The sequence below is a fragment of the Rhinolophus sinicus genome, chromosome 4 (genome assembly GCF_057876585.1).
Source record: "Rhinolophus sinicus isolate RSI-liver-muscle chromosome 4, RSI-T2T, whole genome shotgun sequence".
Classification (NCBI taxonomy): domain Eukaryota; kingdom Metazoa; phylum Chordata; class Mammalia; order Chiroptera; family Rhinolophidae; genus Rhinolophus; species Rhinolophus sinicus.
In genome coordinates, this window is record NC_142504.1 from 50,289,603 (window position 1) to 50,312,383 (window position 22,781).

The 22,781-nt window shown below is 37.9% G+C and overlaps 1 protein-coding gene across 1 annotated transcript in view; it reads left to right on the top strand.

Moving 5' to 3' along the window:
- The window catches only part of PRKAR2B (protein kinase cAMP-dependent type II regulatory subunit beta), a 90,886-nt gene that overhangs the window by 42,323 nt on the left and 25,782 nt on the right, over positions 1-22,781 (top strand). The window contains exons 3-4 of the mRNA XM_019745385.3: positions 19,509-19,561; positions 22,138-22,221. Of these exons, the coding sequence (XP_019600944.1) occupies positions 19,509-19,561; positions 22,138-22,221 (137 nt within the window). The remainder of the gene's footprint in view (positions 1-19,508; positions 19,562-22,137; positions 22,222-22,781) is intronic.

The window sequence follows — 22,781 nt, forward strand, 5'->3', positions numbered from 1 at the left end:
GTTAATTAAATTATTAATGTGTATACTTAATAACCTTGGCCTTTGTATGTAATGTGTTAGTGGATTAGTGCTGACTTTTATTTACTTTCTATTTCTATTGACACCATACCAACCACATACACGTAGGTTGCTATAGTGATGCTATGTGATCTCTCTTGCTTTAATCTTCCTCTTTTTTTCTTAATTTGTCTGGCAGATTTCTGTCATAATATCCTACATATCACACAGGGTAAAGTCTATACACTTTAAATCAATATTCAACTCAAGGCCCTTGAGAACCTAGACTCAGTTAATACATAACACTAGATTCTGGTACCTCTAACACAAACCTTGCTTTTCAACCAAGCTGTGGCTGCCTACTGTATTCTGAACATTCTTTAATTTAAAAGATATCATGTAGCCGTCTCATCAACTTTTTGAGTAAGGCACTATTATCTCCATTTTATAGACAAGGAAACTGAGGCACAAAGGAGTTAAATAACTGGTCCAAGGTCCCTCAGCTTGTCTGGAATGCAGTCAAATTTTGAACACAGCAAGTTTCCCTCTGGATATGGGCTTTTTTTTTTTTTTTATTAGTTTCAGGTGCACAAGACAAAGCAAAACTTAGACGTTTATCATTTATATCCCTCACACTGTGTGAACCCCCCTCCCCCCATCCACTGTCCCTCTGTACGTTCTCCAAATTAATTTTCAAACCCCCATGACCATCTTGTGGTTACCGATTATTTTTCAAAACCTCTCCCCTTCCCCTTATCCCCACCCCCCTGCCCCTCTAGCAACCCTCTGTTTTTCCTCCATGTTGCCAAAACTGTCTCTGATTAGTTCATTCACTTATTATTTTCTTTAGATTCCACATATAAGTAAGATCATATGGTATTTGTCTTTCTCTTTCTGACTTATTTCACTTAACATAATGTTCTCTAGGTCCATCCATGTTGTTGCAAATGGTAAGATTTCTTTCTTCTTTATGGCTGCATAATACTCCATTGTATAAATGTACCACAGTTTCTTAATCCAGTCATCTACTGATGGGCATTTCGGTTGTTTATATGTCTTGGCTATTGTGTGTAGTGCTGCAATAAACATAGGCGTGCATAAAGATTTTTGAATTGGAGTTTTGGATTTCTCCGGATAGATACCTAGGAGTGGGATTGCTGGATCATAAGGTAGTTCCATTTTCAGATTTTTGAGATACCTCCAAACTGTTTTCCGTAGTGGCTGCACCAATCTGCATTCCCACCAACAGTGCACCAGTGTTCCCTTTTCTTCACAGCCACGCCAGCACTTGTTGTTTGTTGATTTATTGATGATAGCCATCTTGACTGGGGTGAGGTGGTGTCTCACTGTGGTTTTTATTTGCATTTCTCTGATGCTTAGTGAGGTTGATGGATATGGGCTTTTTACACTGCCTTTCTTGGGGACTATAACTCCACTCGGGCGTTACCCTAAGTGAGCATGTGGGATGACTCAGTTCTTCATTGAGTGTGACACATGACACCTATTTACAGGAGCCAACTATTTACATGGGGGAGAATGTCTCTCCCAGGAGGTGGTTTCAGTCAAGACCTGGGAAGAAGTGGGAGGCAGGGCTTGGGTTGGGGTGTGGGGTGGAGCATTCTGGGGGAATTGTGTATGCACAGGCCTGGAGCTCACTCTCATTCATCGGCAGGTGTGAATATTATCATTCTACTTCATTATGTCTTTTGACAGTTTAAGCCAACTATATCAATCTACGTAATTTTCAGTGTTTACTATGTGATTCCTATATAGCTGGCAGTTATTTAATCACAGCAACTCGAGGTAGTTCTTAATAGCCACGCTTTACAGATGAGAAAAACTAAGATTCATAATGGTTAGTAATATATACAAAGGTCACACCATTAATAAGTGGCAGGAATGAAAACGGCAGAGCTGGGATGTGCCTCAGTCTGTCTGAGTCCTGTGCTCTTTCCCCACCATGTGTATCAGTCACTGCCTGTATAACCACACATAATAATTTACACTACTGCTTTACAGATGAATTAATCTCCCTAACCAGTTCGTAAGCTAAGAGAGTGCAGGGACCCTATTTAGTACTTGCATCACTCATAGACACCCAGCACAGCTTTACAAATAATCAGTAAGAGTTATTTCCATGTTACTTTCAGTAAAGCTGGAGGCATTTCGTGTAGGATAAAACAAAATTTTAATAGTTAAATGAATTGTTTGCAGAGTACATATATTTGCATAAAACGATAAAGCTATTTAAAAAAATACCAGTCAGTGGTTCTGAAATCCATGGAACATAAAAACTAAATTGAAGACCTAAGGCCACGATTATTCGTTCTGCAAGACAGCACAATTTGGTGGCAGGAATGATTTCAATTTTGTGGGCTGCTTTATCATTTACATTCTCTCGTGTCATAGACAAACAGTCCTGGGTACTCCTGTCAGAACCACACAGGGTCCCGAGTATGTCTCATCCACTTTTGTTGTTAGAATAATCACTAGAGTTTAAACTTGTTATTTTGCGAATACCACTTCCTTATCAGTGACTGCTCTGTGGTTTTATTCTTAGTTATCTTTGGTAATTGGCTGGTGATTATCTTGTTTTCCTTGTTGTCCTGATTTTTTTTGAACCAGTGTTTCCCTTAATTTCTGATGTGTCCTTGGTTGTGAGTTACTGAAACGCATTGAATTCAAGCAAGTGAAGATGAAACATTTATTTAAATAGTGGGGTTAGGGTTCTCACAAAATCACAGGGAGGGCAGTAATGTAGCCGGGCCTCTTGAGCAACTGGAACCTGGGCTTTGAACAGTGTTAGGGATCGCTCCATCTCTTGTCTCTGCTTCTCTCTCTTGTTGTAGGCTGCTTGGTCTACATAGTGGGGAATATGACCACCACAGTTCCGCACTTTATAGCATTAGCCCCCAGAAAGAGATTGACCTGACATTCCCTCTGATTCAAGACCCCCAAAGGCCCAGAAAAGGGTTCCAATTAGCTCTGTCATCCTGGATTGATCTGGAAGTTGTTTCATTTGCCCATTTGGGGTCTGCTGTGACAGAGGACTCAGAAACACGACCTCCCTGGGACTAATTTTAACTGATCCACTTTGGATTATGAGAATCATGTCTATTAGCTGATTCTTACTTTTGACCAACTATGCTGAAGAAGCCCTCTATCTTTCTTTGTTGAAGGAAGCTTCTCTGTTGGCCCTCTGAGTTTCCTTTTCAGCCTAAGGGGACATCTGCAGTGTACTCAGCATATCTGTAAATCAGAGAGGGGCTGACAAGCCCTGAGCTCTGTGTGTGAGGGAAGCTCAAGTAACTTGTTTGACTGCCTGCTTGTACGATTGCACTGACCCACTTGGATGTGTCGTTTTCTATTGAGAACCATTATTGTTTATGATAGAATAATACTTGACACATAGAATGACAGTAAATAACAATACCAGACAAACTGCTTCTCTTCAAAAGAATGGAACTATTATTATCTTGCATATCAGTTCATTTAACTACTAAATGAAAAGGCCCCAGAGAAGAAATAATATTTTACATTCATACCACACATTTTTTAAAGAGATAAAGTGGGAGACTAAAGGTCACTGTAATTTTCTTCGTACAAACACTTTTCTGATGTTATTTCTTCAGAACGTTAAGAGCAGCCAACCACCTGGTTCCCTTATACTATGCAAAATTACTGTTTTAAAATCAGATTGGATGTTTTTTCTAGACTCGCAAATGTTTTTAATTTGCAAGAGGATAACTTTTTTGTGTGGAAATGTTTGTTTTTGGAATGTTTATACTCTGACAACTGCAGACAAAATGGTTTTGTATCTGATTGGTTATGCAATCACTTCAGTTAAACTAAAAAAAAGTTAATCATTAATTCACTATTTGCAACACTGTTCTGTGCATACTGTGAGATTGCTGAAGATGAGGAAGACATAGCTTGTGCCCAAGCCCCTGGAAGAGCTGACTGGATCCATGGCTGTCCAAGCAGGCGGTTGTAGGACAGCATAGCACTTGGGCCATGGTCAGTGCCACCCACTCTGATTCCACTATACACATTTCACAGAGAGCTTGAGTGCAAAGGCAGAGAGCCATTCCACTCAGTGAGTTTGTGCCCTCAGTGGGTGAGGAAGGATCTGAATCTACCCTTCCTGCTGGCCTGCTTGGCTCCTGCATGCCTCTCAGAGTGTGAGCATTTCTAGCGTTTTAAAGGTATCCATTTTCCACACATGTAGCTTCTAAATGTAAGGCAGCAACAATTTCTAGTGCTCAGCAAAAGAAAAAGCAATCAGTTTTAATGCTGGAGGGAAAAACCCCTTGTGGACTTATTATGGGGCTATCTGACCATATTCAGCAATGGTTTCCTATGAGATTTTCAAGAATAACATTGACTATTGGAGATTTTTGCCTCATATATTGTATTTAGAATTTAGCTCCCATGTAATATGTGATTACACTGAAATAAAGATATGAATAAGGTGCATTCTGCGTTCCTACATAGAAGGGAGCGTTTAATCCCAAATTTTGTGCTTGGGAAAAGTGTCAGGGAGGCTGTGGCCTTTGTGCAGAGCTTTGGAGGAAGGGTAAGATTTTGATAGATGAGAATGGAGAGTGGAAGGGATAAATTTCCTGTTGAGCAAACCACGTGAGATAATATTGTGTTGAGGGAATCATGAATAGTCTAAAAAGGTTAGAAATTTATGGGCTTTATTATATTATAGTAGGAGGAAGGTTTCAAAAAACTAGGTTTGAATCAAATAATGGGAGACCCTTTTGGCAAGAGTTTGGGTTTTATTCTGTATGTTGTGGGAAGCATTAACAGTTTTTGGTCAGAGATGTACTGTGTCCAAGAATGGTCTGGATGGAATCCTGAAATTTCAAAAAAGATCCGTATTATCCTCCACACCTCTTTCACCTTGATCATCACCCAGAAACAAACTGAGAAGAGGTGATCTCTTTCTGGGCATAGCCACATGTAACCATCAGACTGCTTTACTAAGGTGTGTGAATGAGAAGAAATTGAGGGACATAGAGTTCACCTGTCAGCCCATTGTTCCTTTACTAACATATTATATATGTTATAAACCCAACCGTTAAGTGTTATAACTATGCTTTATATAATCTTGTCTTTTTAAATAAAAATTAAGAGAAAAAGAGCAAAAGTATGAGTTTATACAGTCTTTTTTATTTATTCACATATTTACCTTTTGTGGTGCTCTTCATTTCTTCCTTGTCACTTTGAGTTAGCATCTGTGTCATTTCCTTTAATCCTGAAGGACTTCCTTTAGTATTTCTTATAGGACACATCTGCTTGAGACAAATTTTCTCAGTCTTTGTTTATATGAGGATGAATTCGTTTCAGTTTCATTTTTAAAGGGTAGTTTTGCTGGATATAGAATTCTTGTGAGATAATTTTTTTCTTTCAGCAATTTGAATATGCTATTAATGTCTTCTGATCTCCATTGTTTTTTGATGGGAAGTTAAACATTGTTTTATTGTTCCCTTGTATACAAAGATGATTTCACATTCATGATTTTTTTGTTGTTTTTGACTTTTAACAGTTGGACTAAAATGTGACTATGTATGGACTTCTTTGTGTTTCTTCTAGATTGGGTTCATTGAACTTGTTGGATCTGTAAATTAGTGTTTTTCGTAAAATTTGGCAATTTTTTTTTTAGCCTTTATTTCTTCCTATTTTTTTCTGCCCCTTTCCCTATCTCTTCTTTTTTTGTGGAACTGTCATTCTATTGCTCTATCATCAAGTTCCTTGATTCTTTCTTCTGGCAGTTCAAACCTAGTGAGCTTGTCTAGTGAATTTTTTCATCTCAGCTATTGTGTTTTCCAACTCCAGAATTTTATTTAGTTCTTTTTCATAATTTCTACCTCTTTATTGAGGTAAAGGTATTTGTTGCATTATTGTCATCATACTTTAATTCTTTAATTCTTTCCTTTATTTCTTTGAACAATAGCTGCTTTGAAGTCTTTGTCGGCTAAGTCCGACACCTGGGCCCACTCAGAAATAATATCTATTAACTGCTTATTTCCTGAGTATGGATCACACTTCCCTGTTTCTTTGCTGTTCTTTCCTGTTTCTTATAAGTTTGTTGAGAACTGGCATTTTAAATTATATTTTGTAGCAATTCTGATTTTCTCCATCTTAGGGTTGTTGATGCTGTTTTTTTTGTTTAGTAATTTTCTTAGGCTAAATCTATGGACTCAGTCTATACCATGGTATGTGGCTGCTAATGTCTGTGCTTTTCAAAATTTTTTAATTAAAAATTTTTAATTAAAAATGTTTTAACTTTGGGTTTCCAGGGTTAACCCCATTTGTGCATGGCTTAGTGGTCAGCCAGTGATTGGTTAGAGGTTATACTCACACACCTTGAGCTGATGGATATGTGTATGATTTGGGGAGCATGTTCATATTTCAGATAGTTTTAAAGTGTGCCCCAACTTCTGTCATTTTTGTCTTCTCTGAATGTCTCACAGACATCTTCATGGACAGCCCAGGATTTATGAATGGCTTGGGCCCTGTCTAGTTTTTCCTGCATGACTGCATAGCCTTCCAATCAGCCATGGATGTTTGGAGAGTTTATGAAGCCGCTTTATGCTGTCTCATTTTTTGGTTTAATTTCTGGTTAGTTTGTTGGTCTGATGATGGCTGTAACCAGGACCACGACCTCAGGTTAGGCAAGCTGCCAGCCTTCCTTCTTGTCTGCCACTGAGCTCAGCGTTACCAACAATGCTGCTGGGCATTTTTTTTTTTTTTTTCCACACTCTACTCTCAATCAGGTTAGTCTCCTTCAGCAGCAAAGTTAGTAGAACTCCCCTACTGACCGGTCTAGTGGTAGGGGTTCTGGATAGCAGCCCCAGGCAGGATTGCCATAGACTCCCTGTGAAACAGTGGAGAATATATATAGATATGTTGGTTTTTGTCCCCAGTTCTTGGTACAGAACTCCTAAAACCCCTGTAATTTTCAAAGTGATAAGATCACTAGGGCCATCTTTTGTTCTAATATTTAGTCTTTGACCCTGGTTCCTGATATAGAACCCCTAAATCCTTTGGAATTTTCTGGGCGATAGGAGTGTTTTTTGTTCTAATGAGGTGACTCTTGGTGGGCTTCTGGATAATTTCAGTATGGGGGCTGGTCACCAGAAAGACCAAGCTGTGATTAGAAGCTTAGAACTTTTACCCACCCCCACCTTCTGGGAAGGGGAGAGGGGCTGGAGATTGATTTAATGATCAATCATGCCTACCTGGTGAAGTCTCCATAAGAATCCCAAATGTATGGGGTTCAGTAAACCCATCTACATGCTGGTAGGGTGGCATGTAGACTCCGTGGGGACAGAAGCTCCTACCCTTGGGACCCTTCCAGACCTTGCCCTACGTGTATCTTCATCTAACTGTTCATTTGTATCTTTTATCATATCCTTATATAATAAACTGGTAAACGTGTTTCCCTGAGTTCTGTGAGCTTTTCTAGCAAATGATCGAATCTAAGGAGGGGATTCTGGTAACCTCCAGTCTGATAGAAGTTGTGGGTAATCTGGCTTCTGTAGTGTGGGCGGGGGGTGGGGGGCAGTCTTGTGGGATTGAGCCCTTACTTTGTGGGATCTGATGTTAACTCCAGGTAAATAGTGGCAGCATTGGATTGAATTGTAGGACACTTGGCTGGTCGTGGAGAATGGCCAGTGTGAAAATAAACCTACATATCTGGTGTCAGAAGTGTTGTGAGTGTGACAGTAGTGTGAGCATAACTCCTGGTTTTCCTGTATGCTCCCACTGTTCTAACTTGAGGTTCAATAGTTTTCTATGAATAAATGATTCTCAATTTGTTACATGCCTTTAATTGATTTCCAAAGTTCTAAAATGTTTTTTGTTTTTTTTGTGTGTGAAATTTTAGTTTTGTTTTATCATTGCTTTTGGGGTGAGAATTTGCCATACACCTCACTCTGCTGTACTGCATCTCTGAAGATGGCTTTTAAGTATTCAAGGTGTAGAGGAAGCCATGTTATTATAAACTTGAGGTAGACATTAAGTCAGTATTCTTACTTTATGTAAAAAGTTTTATTAGAAAGAAAATTTTCCATTTTACAATAATATTGTTCATGAGATTATTTTTCATAGCTACTTTCTAAGTTTTAGTACCTTAACTCTGCCAGTTTTAGAAACTGTATGTTTTTAAGAAGCATTAAATTGTAAAAGTGATTTTGTAAAAGGATTAGATGCATTTCAAAGAAAGACTGATTAACAGCAAGAAAGCTGTTAACTGTTTTTAAGCCCCTTTTTATGTTTGAGATACGAATGTTTCAGGGAGCTTTATAATCATTATCATCTTTTAAAAAAAACAACAACAAACTTTATTTCTGAATATAAACATAGTACATTCTCTGTGGAAAATGAGGAAAACCTAGGAAAACTGGAATCGTCACAGTCATACTAGAAACAACTACTGAATAGACTTTGGTGTCTATCCCATCAGACTTCATGCATACTTTATGTGAGCTCAAACCATGCACCTGTCTTGAAACCTGCTTAAAAAACAAATGAACAAATAAAAACCTAATAAGATTTGGTGAACATTTTACTATTTCATCAGATATTCTTGTAAAACAATTTTTAAATGGCTGCATAGCATATCATAGTATGTAAGGACAGTAATTTATTATTTGTTTGTTGTTGGGAATTGAGGTTTCTTCTGTATTCAACTGTCATTATCTCTTCAGATCAAATTAGTTGAAGAGCACTTGCTGAATTGGGCATGAACATTTTCAGGACTTTCAATATTTCAGGCTGACTCTTCCATCTCACTCCCAGTTTAGCGTTTCACCAGCAGTGTATGAAAAAGTTCACTCTAATCTATGTATCTCTTCTAAAACTGGGTATTATTAAAAAACAAGTAATTTTACCAATTTATTAGATTTCAAGTGTTTAACTGGCTGTTTTATTTCCATATCTCCTATCTTATTGTCCTTATATCATTTTTCTTTTCTTTTTTTTAATTTAGTTTTTAAATTTACTGGGGTGACAATTGTTAGTAAAATTACATAGATTTCAGGTGTACAATTCTGTATTATATCATCTATAAATCCCATTGTGTGTTCACCACCCAGAGTCAGTTCTCCTTCCATCACCATATATTTGATCCCATCATTTTTCTTTTTAATTAAAAATTCATTTAAATTCATCGTCATCACCTCACAAATCTCAACTTTTTTTTTTTTTTTTTTTTTAAGTCTCCCTTCTTTTCTCTAAGAGGAAAATTTTCTTTTCTCTAAGAAGAAAATCCTGCTAGGCTACTTATAAGTACTTATATCTTTTGAATATAAATAATGAGAAAGCTTGACTGAATTGCATTTACTTATAAATATGTGATATATTTTTAAGTCTTTGGATGTTGATGTGTATTGTTCACAATTTGGTTATGTTTTTTGAAAGTAGCATTGAAATTCTTATTAGACTTCTGATAGTCACATAGAGAGGCTTGATTGAAAGATGTTCCACAAATGCTCACACTGCTTAGTTTTATTACTAAATCTGGAAGCCAAGAATTGACATAAACTATTTTCCCATTATTCTGACAATATTTAAATCCAAATTTAACTTCCTAGAGCCATCAGGTCAAATGATACTGTTTCTGAAAATTAATTAATAAATTAGAAGAATCCCTTTCGTGATTCTGTTCCTATAATTCTCTTATAGGTACATGTTAGGCAGTGTTAGTCTCAAAAATAGTAAACAAATAAAATTACTCAGAAGCTTTCAGTAGGTCCAGCTCTACTGCGTCTGTATTTTGATAAATGTGGGTATAGCATTCATTTTCAGCTAGTATTTATATTCATATGACCTTAATGTGATTCAAGGTCTCAGACCAAAATAAAATGCCACGAGATGATCACATTATCTAGACTCCTAGAGCATTTACACAAACTATTGGGAAGCTGTTGGCTTTTTAGTCAAAGGATCAGAATTCTTTTTTGATTTCTCCTTGGCTATTAATTTCTGAAAACCCATAATATTCATCAAATATAATGCTCAGAAATCCTCATTTTTTTCCAGCAAAGCATGAAATAGTTTCTATTACAGTACTGCCCTCTAACACTGATGGAGCCACTTAACTGTCTGCTACTTAATAGTTCTAGAGAATATCATTGAGGAATTATAGTGATTAGTAGCAAACACATACTTGGGGTTAAAGTATTAATGGTTATCAAAATACATTCTTAGAATTAATCTTCAGGCTCTCTGTATTATGTCTGTTTATCTTACCCTTGATCATTTGTAAGTTTTTATATTTTCTCTTAAAGAAAATTTACTTGGAATAGATTATTTGAGAAATACCCAGAAATTGAGTCCTTTGATTATGCGCTCTTGCCCTATCTTGGATCTTGCACATTGTTTATTTTCTTATATCCTTACTGATGAAATAAGGGTTAATAGCTACAGGGGACCACTGTTCCATGTGAGAGAGAGTGAAGACTTATGGTGTTTCCTCCATTCTCTGAATCCCACAGGCTACTATAGAGTGTATGAACAGTGGAATTGTGGAGTGTATTTGAGCCTACCGGATTCTGGATTCATCCTCACAGATACATTCCACATTGACTCAATTCTTTTTATAAACCTATTGAATACTTTATCCTCTTAATTGTGATATACTGTGTTTCCCTGAAAATAAGACCTAGCCGGACAATCAGCTCTAATGCATCTTTTGGAGCAAAAATTAATATAAGACCTGATCTTATTTTACTATAAGACTGGTCTTATATAATGTAATATAATATAATATTATATAATTTTATTTTACTATATAATATATATAATATTATACCATATAATATTATATAATTTTATTTTACTATAAGACCAGGCATAATATAATATTATAATACCCGGTCTTATTTTACTGTAATATAAGACCAGGTCTTATATAATATAATAACAATATAATATCAGGTCTGGTATTAATTTTTGCTCCAAAAGACGCGTTAGAGCTAATTGTCCAGCTAGGTCTTACTTTCAGGGAAACACGGTATATTCCTGTTTGGCAGAAGTAATATGTATCACTTCCAGGCAGAAGCTTTAGGAGTTTAGGGGAAGAAAGATTCTCCTGTACCCACTTGGGGTCTCTGGCTGGGTCTAAGATTAACAGGAGAAAAGCATACAAATTTTACTGAATTTTAACATGTGTATGGGAGCCTTCACAAGAAAATGAAGACCCAAAGACGTGATCAAAGCAGGAAGCTTTTATACTTTTTAGACAAAGAAACAATAAATCTGTGAAGAATTGACAAGACAGTTGTCGGGCTATAGGTAGTAAATAATGAAGTAATGAGGTTTGTTTCCACGGCCTTCTCTGCCCTAAATTCCCTGTCTCTAGTGATAAGGTGTCTCCCTTTCTCCTGGTATACGGAAGGTACCTCTCACATGGGAGATTTATCTCTTGCTTTCAGAAAAGAAGGGCAAGGTGGGGGAGGTCAGAGTGACCTTCCTGTTTCTGCCGTTTTCTCAGACTCCTTTGGCTTCAGATAGTTCAGTTTTTGATTGCGTGTCTTGAACTCCTTCAGGAGCCAGTGAGCAATTTGCCACAGCTTTGGGGACTGGTGACATTCCAAATGACGGCAGCTATATCAGCCTGCAGCCTTTAGTAACAACCACATGGAACAGATTACCCTCTATCATGAGACTGACAAATAGTGTGAGCAAGAAGTAAACTTCTGTTTTTAAGTCACTAAGATTTGGGGATGCTTGTTATTGTGCTATAAGCCAGCCTGCCCTGACAGATACAGTTTCTATAAGTCTGAGGATCAAAAGAAGATAAACTTTTCTCACCAACTGAAACAACTATTCATTTCTTCAAACAATATAAACTTTTACTTCAAACATTTTTAACACTGGTGCGAGTCACTGTTTTAAGTGTTAAGAGTATAGCAGTGAACAAAACACTGTCTTCTTTTCTCGGTAAACTTCTTCCCATTCTTCATTAACTATTTAAGGAGTTCTGCGAATCCTGGTGTCCTATAAGCAGCGGGTCACTCCTTCCCTTCTGTGCTTCTACAGTGCTTTGTACATGCATACCTTCATCATGGCACTAATATAATTGTTGATTATTCTATTTCTGTCTTGCTTTCTAGGCTGTGATTGCCTAGAGAACAAATGGTGTATATACAGTACATAGTTACATATAATATTTAAAGTAATGTATATATGTAAAACAAGTTCTACCCTATTTGTAATATATAACGATAAAATAGTATACATGCTTTGCATCATTCTTTTTGTACTCTTCATCTCCCACATTTCAAAACCTAATTTTTAAAAATGAATAAATAAGATTTCCTGTAGGTCTTTTTGCTTGAGTGTGATTTTGAGATCAGAACGTGAACTTTATTTTTGGACATGTTGTCCAAATGCCTTTGCTCTGTGAATTAAAATTTAAGATTATGGATGAGAGGAATATATCTGCCAAAAAGGACTCCTCATGGTTAACTGGTCACAAATTCCTAACTAGAGTCTAGCAGCCATTGCTGACAGAGGCTTCTCACTCACGCTGCATTTCAGGGGAAAGCTATGGACTGAACCTTCAGCCTCTTGCCTGCTGAGTCATCCCTCACAAAGGGTATCATCTTTGGACCAATAGGCTGAGACCTGCCCCATCCAATTGGAATTCTGCAGCCATAGCCTCATTTGCATATGTACTGACCAATCAGACCAGCTCCATAATGACCAATCAGGATGTGCAAAGCAGACCAATCGGGACAGTGCTGTTTGGACCAATCAGACTGTGCAGATTTGGAGTGGTCATTTGCATAGAATGGACCAGTCAGAAACCAGGGTGGGAACTTTCTCTATATGAGTGGGTCTCCTGTTTGTCTTGGTAGAGCACACTTTAGGTTTCCACCAAAGGCTGCGTTTCCCCAGTTGGGAAACTGTTCACCTGAATAATAAATTAAGTTCCTCCTTTTTTCGCACCCCAGATTGGGACTCCTGTTGACAAGATTATCACTAATGTGTCAGAGAAGATATATACTGTGTTTCCCCGAAAATAAGACCTAACTGGAAAATAAGCCCTAGCATGATTTTTCAGGATGACATCTCTTGAATATAAGCCCTAATGCATCTTTTGGAGCAAAAATTAATATAAGACCTGGTCTCATTTTTGGGGAAATGCGGTAGCAAATTATCTTGGCAGAAATACAAATGAATGCGGGAAGGGGAGTCTGTTGACTTACTGTGCCTCTTCCCTTGATTTAGCTATAACTAGTATATTCTTATACCAGTATTTCTCAATCTTATATTTATTATTGCCTCTCCAAGTATTTTTAGACTTTCCCCCCCCTTAACTGCCCCAAGACATTTTAATACCACAGATATGAGTATACTGTATATTGATTTATGTATGGTATATATGCGTATATCTGTGTTTTATATGAAAAAAGGGTACTTTTTTTATCCCCCAACTAATCTTGTTTGAGAATTCATGCCTTAAACTAATATTTGTAAAAGGTAATTTTTTTTCTCTTTGTAGGAGGGCATTTCCACTTCAATAAGCTAAATTTAACCATATTAAATCAGAGCTCTGTTGTCTGATACACCTGCGCTTTAATAATAGCTTTCTTTTAAGCTGATTATCATTTAAATAGTATGTTAAATTCTTAGTATATTAAGAACATTGCAAAAGTAAATTTTATATAGCTTATAGAAGTCAATTTTTTTTTCTAGGCTAAAGGGCTTTAAACCATGCAGTCTTTCTGTACAAGCCACATTTGCTTTTTACTCCTTCAACACATACTTACTGAGGGTGTACTATGTGCAAGGCTCAGTGCCAGGTGCTGAAGCCCAGTGGCTCATGGAGTTCAATCTGGTACCTTTATGTCTTGTTAGCTTTGTTGAAGCTAACTTGGGTTATGTAAACTTGTCCAGTGCAGAGTTGTTTTGACTCTACTGATTTTTATACATTACCAACAAAGTGCTATAGTGGGCACTTCGTGGAAGACCCTGGAAGTTGGTGTAACCACTTGTGTGGAATAATAAGAAAGATACTTGGTCTTTGCCCTCGGTACCTGGCACCGAGCTTCTAATACCCTTGGAATTTCCTAAATGATAAGAGTTTCTCTGGCGTGCTAACGAGGTGACCTTGGCTGAGCAGCCCCTAGATAGTTTCAGAATGAAGGCTGGTTGCCAGAAAGATCAAACTTTGATTAGAAACTTGGAACTTTCAGCCCAACCTTGGGGAAGGGGACTGGGCTGGAGACTGAGTTAATCACAAGTTGCCAATGATTTAATCAAGTGTGTGTGTGTGTGTGTGTGTGACATGAACCCCCCCCCCCCCCCCAAATGGCAGAGTTCAGAGAGCTTCCAGATTGCTGAGCACATGGAGGCAGTGGAGGGTAGCACACGGAGAGGGTGTGGAGACTCTTTTGTTCCCCCCTCCCCATATCTTGCCCTATGCCTCTCTTCCTTTTGGCTTTCTTGAGTTGTATCCTTTATAATAAACTGATACCATATAAGAGGAGGAAAACACCTTCATGAGTTCTGTGAGTCAGTCTAGTGAATTATCGAACCTAAGAAGGGGGATGTGGGAGCCTCCAGTTTATAGCTGGTTGGTCAGAAGTGTGCATGGCCTGGGAATTGCGATTGGTGTCTGAAGTGGGGCAGTCCTGTGGGACTGAGCCCTTTAACTTGTGCGATCTAACACTAAATTCAGGTCGATAGTTTCAGAATTGAGTTGAATTGTTCGACACCCAGTTGATGTCAGAGAGTTGGAGAAGTGGTGTTGGAGAAGATCGCACATTTGGTGTCCGAAGGGAAAAAGATCCCTTATCCCTTGTCTGTCACTCTGTGTGTGTGTGTATGTACCTATCAAATTACATGAGAAGATTGAAGGTAAAGCCCCCAAAAATACAAAGTCAGTGTAGTTCTCACTTTCCTGTTCTGGCCTGCAAACTGACAGGTGTGTGGTTACACCAGTGTACATTAGACTGTCTGCAATGTGAGAATCGATTTAAATTCTTGGACCATTCTAGATAACTAATGTATTATCCAAATGCACAACATAACGGGAACCTCAATATAGGGCTGACTTAAACGCTAAGGCTTTGTCCCTCACAACTGTGTAATTGCCAAACAAAGATGGAATATATAGTTTCAAGCTCGATTTTCAGATTGCCAGGGAGGGATGGGGCAAATACATTTCAGGAAGAATACAAGACAGGTAAAGTTATCTGGTGACTTTAGTTTGAGGGTCCATCTAAGCACAGAGCCTTTCATCGATTCATTCATTGTATAGATATTTACTGAGCTTCTAATCTCTCTGCCAGCCCCCTTGGTGAACAAGACAAAAGGTCCTTATTTTCACTTCTACTCTCTGTCCCAGTATCTTCGACAGACGCTGTAGGACATTTTAACAAAGAACACTTTTTTTTTTCATTCATTCAACCTGCTGTGTTTGTTTGAGAGCATATGATACGGGTCGACTATTGGGAGATATTTAAAAGACATCTCTTCCCTCAAAGACCTAGCAAGCTTGTTTGTTCTTCATTTATTCATTCATTCAAGAAATGTACTTTGAGCCAGGCAGTGTGCCAGGTCAGTGTAGTTAAAAAGCAAACTAGATAAATTGATTGTCAGAAATACGACAAAGTGGTATTAAGAGACTGATACAAGTCAAACAGAGCACAGAGTCAGTCCGTGAAGGGCTGCACATCGCAGCCTGGAGGGGCAAACAGAGAGTAACGTCTTTGGTAAAGTGTGGTAAGTGATAGCAAGCTCGGCACGCCATGAGGGAGGGTGCAAAGGGAGCACGGAAGTGGGGCTCCCCAGCTCAGCTCTGTGTGGGTGAGAGTTCAGCAAGTTCAACATAGGACTCTTGGTCTGACTTTTTAGTTGGGGGTGGAGAGAAGGGATGACTTGGAAAGGAGGATGTGGAGGGAGTTCCAATCGGAAGAAATGGTGTATTTGCAGATAAGGAGGTGTGAGGTGCCATGGCAATGTACAGAGTGCAAGAGCTGCATTTTGATTTGGCTGTAGAAGGGGGTGGGAGATGAATTTCGACACAGCGAAACAATTGTATATAAATGCCAAGGACTAAATCCTTGTAATGTCGGCATAGTAAATAGTTCAAGGAAATGGATAGTCCAGAACCAAACAGCAAATATATGATAAAATAGTTTTCACAAAGCAAGAGGGTATTAAATAATAAGTAATGCTGTGACAATTAGGAAGTTATTTAGAAAAATAATACTCATGATTTTTAGTCAAAGTTCAAGGGCTTGAAACTTAGAAATTAGAAGGTTAAGATTTTCTTCTGTGAGTTGAATTTTAAGATCAATGCTAATGGGTCAGAGGATATATAAAAGTTACTAAAGAACCAAATATCTACTATATCACCTCATTGTATGTATTGATCATATTAGCAGGGCTGACTTCATGGGCTCCATACTCAGAAGGGTTTGACTTAATGTTCTGCTGTTGCCCTCTTGAAATTTTTAATTTTTGAAAATGGGGCCTGTGTTTTCATTTTGCAGTGAGCCCTATAAATTTTGTAGCAGTCCTGCCTGTGAGATGGGTCATTCACAGAAACAAAGTCACAGAGCACGGCTTTAGAGGTCGGTGTCCTCACTTTTAGGACAGTTGCAGCCAACACAATTACATTGTCCGGGTCAAATTAGCAGGATCGTCTGTATTGTGCACGTGGATGCAAACGTCTGTCTCAGAATGATGCCATTAAACATTTATTTTATTTGACAAACGCACTTCCTCCGATCTCCTCACCAAGCAACCTTTTAATTGTGATTTGGCTTCCGTGGTCTTCCTGCAGGGAGAAAGCTGCCTGGTCATGCTGACTCCCTACTTGATTCAGGAAGTTACTTACTAACATGGCATGCTGGTGGCGTGCATCAGTGAGTTGTTTTAATGGGATGCTGTCCCTGAGACACTGGGCCCCTTCTGTTACATTTCTGAGACAGGAGCCTGAAGTCCAGGCATCGTGCTGTTGAATTCACCAAAGCAGTAGAGTACAGAACAGTGGTTAAGAACGAGGGCTATACTACTCGGCCATAAGAAAAGATGAAACACTGCCATTTGTGACAACATGGATGGACCTTGAGATTATTACGATAAGTGAAATAAGTCAGACAGAAAAAGTCAAGAACCATATGACTCATATGTGGGGTATAAAACTGAAGGCAACAAAGGAACAAGACAAGCAAATGAAGAAACAAAAACTCATAGACACAGACAATAGTTTAGTGGTCACCAGAGGGTAAGGAGGGGGATGGTAGAAGAGGGTAAAGGGGGATCAAATATATGGTGATGGAAGGAGAACTGACTCTGGGTGGTGAACACACAATGTGATATATAGATGATGTATTACAGAATTATACACTTGAAACCTATGTAGTTTTGTTGACCATTGTCTCCCCAATAAATTAAAAAAACAAAAACCAGGAAACATTACTATAAAAAAAAAAATGAGGGCTTTGGAGTCAGCCATACACTCTTGGGATCATGTATTGGTCCTGTGGTACTACAATGTATGATCTCCACCAAGATAAATAACCTCTCTATGCCCTGGTCTTTCATCTGTCAAGTGCTGATACAACACCTATCTTAGGGTTGAGAAATTGAGAAAATATACACTAGGTCAGGGTTTCTCAACCTCAGCACTATTGACATTTTGGGCCAGGTACTAATTCTTTGTTGGGGGGTGGGATGGGGAGTAGGGAGCTGTCTTGTACATTGTGGAAAGTTTAGTAGCATCTTTGAACTCTCCCAGTAGCTTCCCCCTAAACCCCCATAGTAGTGACAATCAAAATGACTCCAGACATTGGCAAATGTCCTCTGGGGGCGCAAATTTGGCCCTGGTTAAGAATCACTCACTGGCCTAGGTATGTAGAGCAATGCCTAGAGAAAAGAAAGCTAATGTCAGGGTTCGTAATAACGTAACAGTAATACTATTAATAATTATAGGGCGGCCGGTTAGCTCAATTGGTTTTAGAGCTTGGTGTTCGTAGCACCAAGGTTGCCGGTTCAATCCCTGCCTACGCCACTGTGAGCTGCGCTAGCTCTTCTTAAAAAAAAAAAAGTTATAATATGCTTGATGCCATCATGAGGCTCTTAGAAAGACATTTTTCAGTTTTTTACCTCTGTTCTTTAAATTTCTACATCTGTGGCAGAATAAAGTCCATGTAGATTAACGGGTAAATCTAAGATCTACTTTTAAAAAACTGAAAGAAAAGAGAGGTAGCACATTTTTAGATTTTCAAATAAAGAAAGGATTTCCAAGCTCAAAACCAGTGGTACTTTTATGATGTTTAACATTTGCATTTAAATCATATTGAGGAATTTTCTTCCTTGATGTGGCTACACTAGACACAAGTAAATATACATAATCTGTAAAACCTTTGTAATTGTAGTGAGAAAGCAAACTAGATAAATTGATTGTCAGAAATATGACAAAGTGGTATTAAGAGACTGATGTAAGTAAAAAAGAAAACCAAATACATATATAAATTCCTCATATATAAGAAAAAAGGAGGAAATATAGTTAGCTTATAAACATTTGAAAATTGTTCAAATTCAATAATAATTTTCACAAATTTAAATCCTTTTTCCATCCACATTAGCAAAATTTTAAACAATAACATCCAACTTTGCTGGACAGTTTAGAGGACTCTTCTTTGTAGGATAGTGGATGGGTGCAATCCCTCTGGAAAGAAACTTGGTGATAAGTATGTCTTAAAAATTGTTATATCTTTTAGGCCCTCCCCCCCAAAAAAAAAAAAAAAAAAAAAAAAACACATCTGGGAATAATTCCAACAGCATAATCTGAAATGTAGACAAATATTTCTGCATGAAGATGTTTATTGCAAAGTTGTTTTAATAGAAACCAGTTAAGTCTCTAGCATTAGGGGAATGGTTAAATTATAGCTTATGATAAATAATCAGCAGTCCTTAAAACAATATTTGCAAAATGTTTTGAATGGCATGTGAAATTCTTACAGTGTTAAATGAAAAAAGCAGTTTTTAAAATTATATATGCAATATGAACTCAATTCAGAATGAAGACTGCAAAGGAATATGCAAAATGTTAATAGTAGTATTTCCTCCTGGAATTACGGTTATGGATAATTTATGAAAGTTACTCCTAACTATATGATTAAATTGATCGTTTCATAGCAGATTTAGACTTTTTTTGGTATCTGTTTTTTTAGGTAATTTTTAGATCTTGTGCATTTCTATAGCTTGGAAATTAAAGTGAAAGAGGTTAAGTTGTGTTTCTCTGAATAGGAGAAAGCAACAAGCAGTTGTCAATGTCTTAAAGTTCAGCTCTGTAATTTAATAAATTACGTATATATTGGAGTAGGAAATCGATTTGTGGGTAGACTGCTTGCCCTGGATGAATTAATGTTTTTTAGGCTATGATACTCTTTTGTTTGTTAATTTTTAAAGATGTATTTACTATAGTATGTTTTGTGGTGAAAGAATCTTTAAAATGTCCATTTTTCTTTTGATAGTATGTGCAGAAGCTTATAACCCTGATGAGGAAGAAGATGATGCAGAGTCCAGGGTATGTAATTGACTGAATTAACTTATTTTAAATTACTTCTGTATTGGATAAGGAAAATAATAATAGGAAAGGTGTTAACAAGCATATAGGTTAACAGGATATATAATGGAGTTATTTTGACTATTTCTTTTCTTAGTCTTAGCTCTATCTACTTCTATTTCATGTTCTGTGGGATTACTTTTATCTAGAGAGTCTCTTTGTCTAAAAGGAAAAATAAACATAAAAGCTCATTGTAGTTGTGGTTTTATTTCTTTTGCAAAAACACAGTCTGGTGATGAAAAATGTTTTTAGCTATCTTTCTCATAGTGATAATTTGTTTTTCCTAGTATTTCTAGTAAAGAAAAATACTGGGAAGAGCCTTCTGCTCCTATTAATTTATGGCAACAGAAGCTTACTCTGAAACAAACGAAAAATCACAGTAAAATTACATCTGAAGTGTCAGTACAGCAATTATTAGTGTTTTTAAATCTATGAGTCTTAATAGTTTGCTCAGAAACTGATTTCTTGGAGGTCCTAATGTTTTTGTAAAAATTTGTCCAGTTTTGTTTGAAGCAGTTTTTTAGCTGTGTCCTTTAGCTTCATATTCCTATTATTTATTTAGTAAAAAGTAAACTAAATAAGAGATTACTGAGCCTGGAAATGGAAGTAATAATTTACCTTTTTTTTCTGAGTACATGCTTTGCAAAGTCCCCCTTTTCTATTTGGCCTTAAAAAATAAACTAAAATCTATTTCTGTAGCTCTAAAAAATACTTCAGTAAGATTGAGTTTTAACATGGAAAAGCAGATACTGTGTCTCTAAGTCATTACATCATTAAGCTCCCTGAAATATATGTAAAATCCAATGGTAGCAAGATCAGGAGCTTTATGTGACCAGAAGACCTTCAAGGAATCCCCATTTCACTCTCAGACCTATGGAGATTTCCAGCACCAGGGTTGGGGGAAAAAATAGAAAATGAATAAGGGACAAGGAGATTAGTATAGCACCCAGAGTTGGCTTAGCATTGGGGGATAGACGGACTGGATAGACTTGTTTCCGGTGACGCGGAGCATTTATAGGGACACAAAAGCTATGAAGGTTTTGGTTTGCTCACATGGTACCCAGGTGGGAGCAGCTCCATTTTTGGCCAAGAAAGTTATTTCAACAATGGTGACGTGGTATCCCTAACTTTCTCTCTCTGAGGATAGAGTTTCTCAGCAGGCAAGCGTTTATGATTACTTCAGCTTGAAGTACAAGGTGAATTCCATGAAGTGAGAAATAACTTTAGTTTTATTATGTTAGCCTTCCTTACTTGAAGTAGGGAGATGCGAATTTTGGTTGGCATGATTTAGTTAATACCCAAATTGTATTAACTAACAGAGTTTCTTGTATACAACGAGTTAATAGGCACCAAATCTGTTTTTTCTGTGTTCATACGACATCTTAGAGTCCAGTTTGAGATAAATAATTGATTAGATAATGAACAAAAGTTTGCATTTGTCTTACCCTTATAGAAAAAATGCAGTGGCTTTCTCTCAAACTGGCTAATAGACTTTTGTGTAGTGTATGAATAGTGCACACACACTGTAAATTTACTTTATTCTTCTTGGGCCTATGATTTTCATTCATTTTTAGCCATCTGAGATGGATTTGAAATACTTTCATCTCCCGTTATGAGTTCAGATATAGTAATGGGCACAGAAGTCAGCACTGCTGGTTCTGGGAGCTCTGGTGCTGGGCTGGCTGGCTGAAGAGGTGAGGCGCCAGCTCGTCATCTCCTGTGGTCACCGTGAGGGACCACTAGAATAGGAAAGGTGGTGTGTTGGGCCCCCGGAGACCGACTCGATGCCTGCTGCTCAAAGAACCAAAAGTCTCTTGCCTCTAACTCATGTTATAGTTGGCAAACTACCAATGTTCATGAAAGGATAGGCCGTTTGGTCCAAGTCTGTTGAGCCTTCTGTTAGTCACAAGGGACTCTGGCGAATTGGCAGAGAGCATTCTGTGGGTCTTACAGAGGGCATTCTGTGGGTTTTCACCCTCCTGGAATGAAAGTTCAGTAAGAATATAGGACACTGGCTTTGTTTGAGCTCATTCTAATGTGAGCACCAGGACTCTTGGATTCATTTTTTTCTCAGTTCCACACTCTTGGCGTGGCCGGGCATGATTGCTCCTTCCCTGCAGAAAGTCACTCAGTGTGGAGGAGTTACATATATTAACAATATTAAACAGAGTAAAGGTTGTCTCTAGATTTTCAACATAGCTGTTGTCACCTGTTGTCCTTTTATGTGTTCCCACTGGCTGGAAGTTTGGGCATCCTTGGTGATTGGCCAATCACAGACCTTTACAAAATGAATTTGCTAACCTGGAGGGAAAATTCCTTTGAAAAATTTTCAAGTGCTGTATTGATCAGTGTGCACCTCCCCCACCTCCCAGACAAATTGTATTACTTTTCCTACTTAATGGGCTGATAGTTGTCTAGTCACATACAGTGAACCTCGGCTTACAATTCTTCCTCGTAACATCCTGCTAAGAAATTGTATCCCTTATGAGTAAGAAGAGTAGACTAATTGTTTGTTTGTTAATTTGGTGTCCTTTTAGATTATACATCCAAAAACTGATGATCAAAGGAATCGATTGCAAGAGGCTTGCAAAGACATCTTGCTGTTTAAGAACCTGGATCCGGTAAGATAAATCTCAATATAGAAACGGTTGTCTTTTCAGTGTCAGTGTCAAGAACTGTGTGGAATCTTGCTTGGGTCTTACTGTCTTCACAAGCTCACCTCACCCCATCGTGGATGCCTGCACGCACAGTGGGTTGTGTTAGAAGAACACTTGTCCTGAGCTTGGGAGGTCCACTGCTGTTATAACCAGGAGTAGGCAGGCCTGCCCTTTGTCTGGGGGAAGACGTTATCTCATCCTGCAAGGTTTCTAGCTACAAACATAGCTCTGAGAAATGGCCCAGGTGAAAAGAAGTTAGGACCTTCGTTCTGTGTACTCCCAGCTGGAACACACAGGGATGTCCAGGGCCCATGATGGATTGCCTCTCTCACCAGCCAGAGACAGTAACTATATTCAAATGTATAATTCTTAGATTATGCATATGTTAGAAATAACATTTTACTTGGCTTTAAATGTGGGGGGATTTTTTGTTCTTTGTGAGGATTTTGAAATCTCTAATCTTTGGTTTGGGGTGTATTTCTAGAACACTCTCTCAGTATGAGTGAGCGTGCTGTTCAGATTTT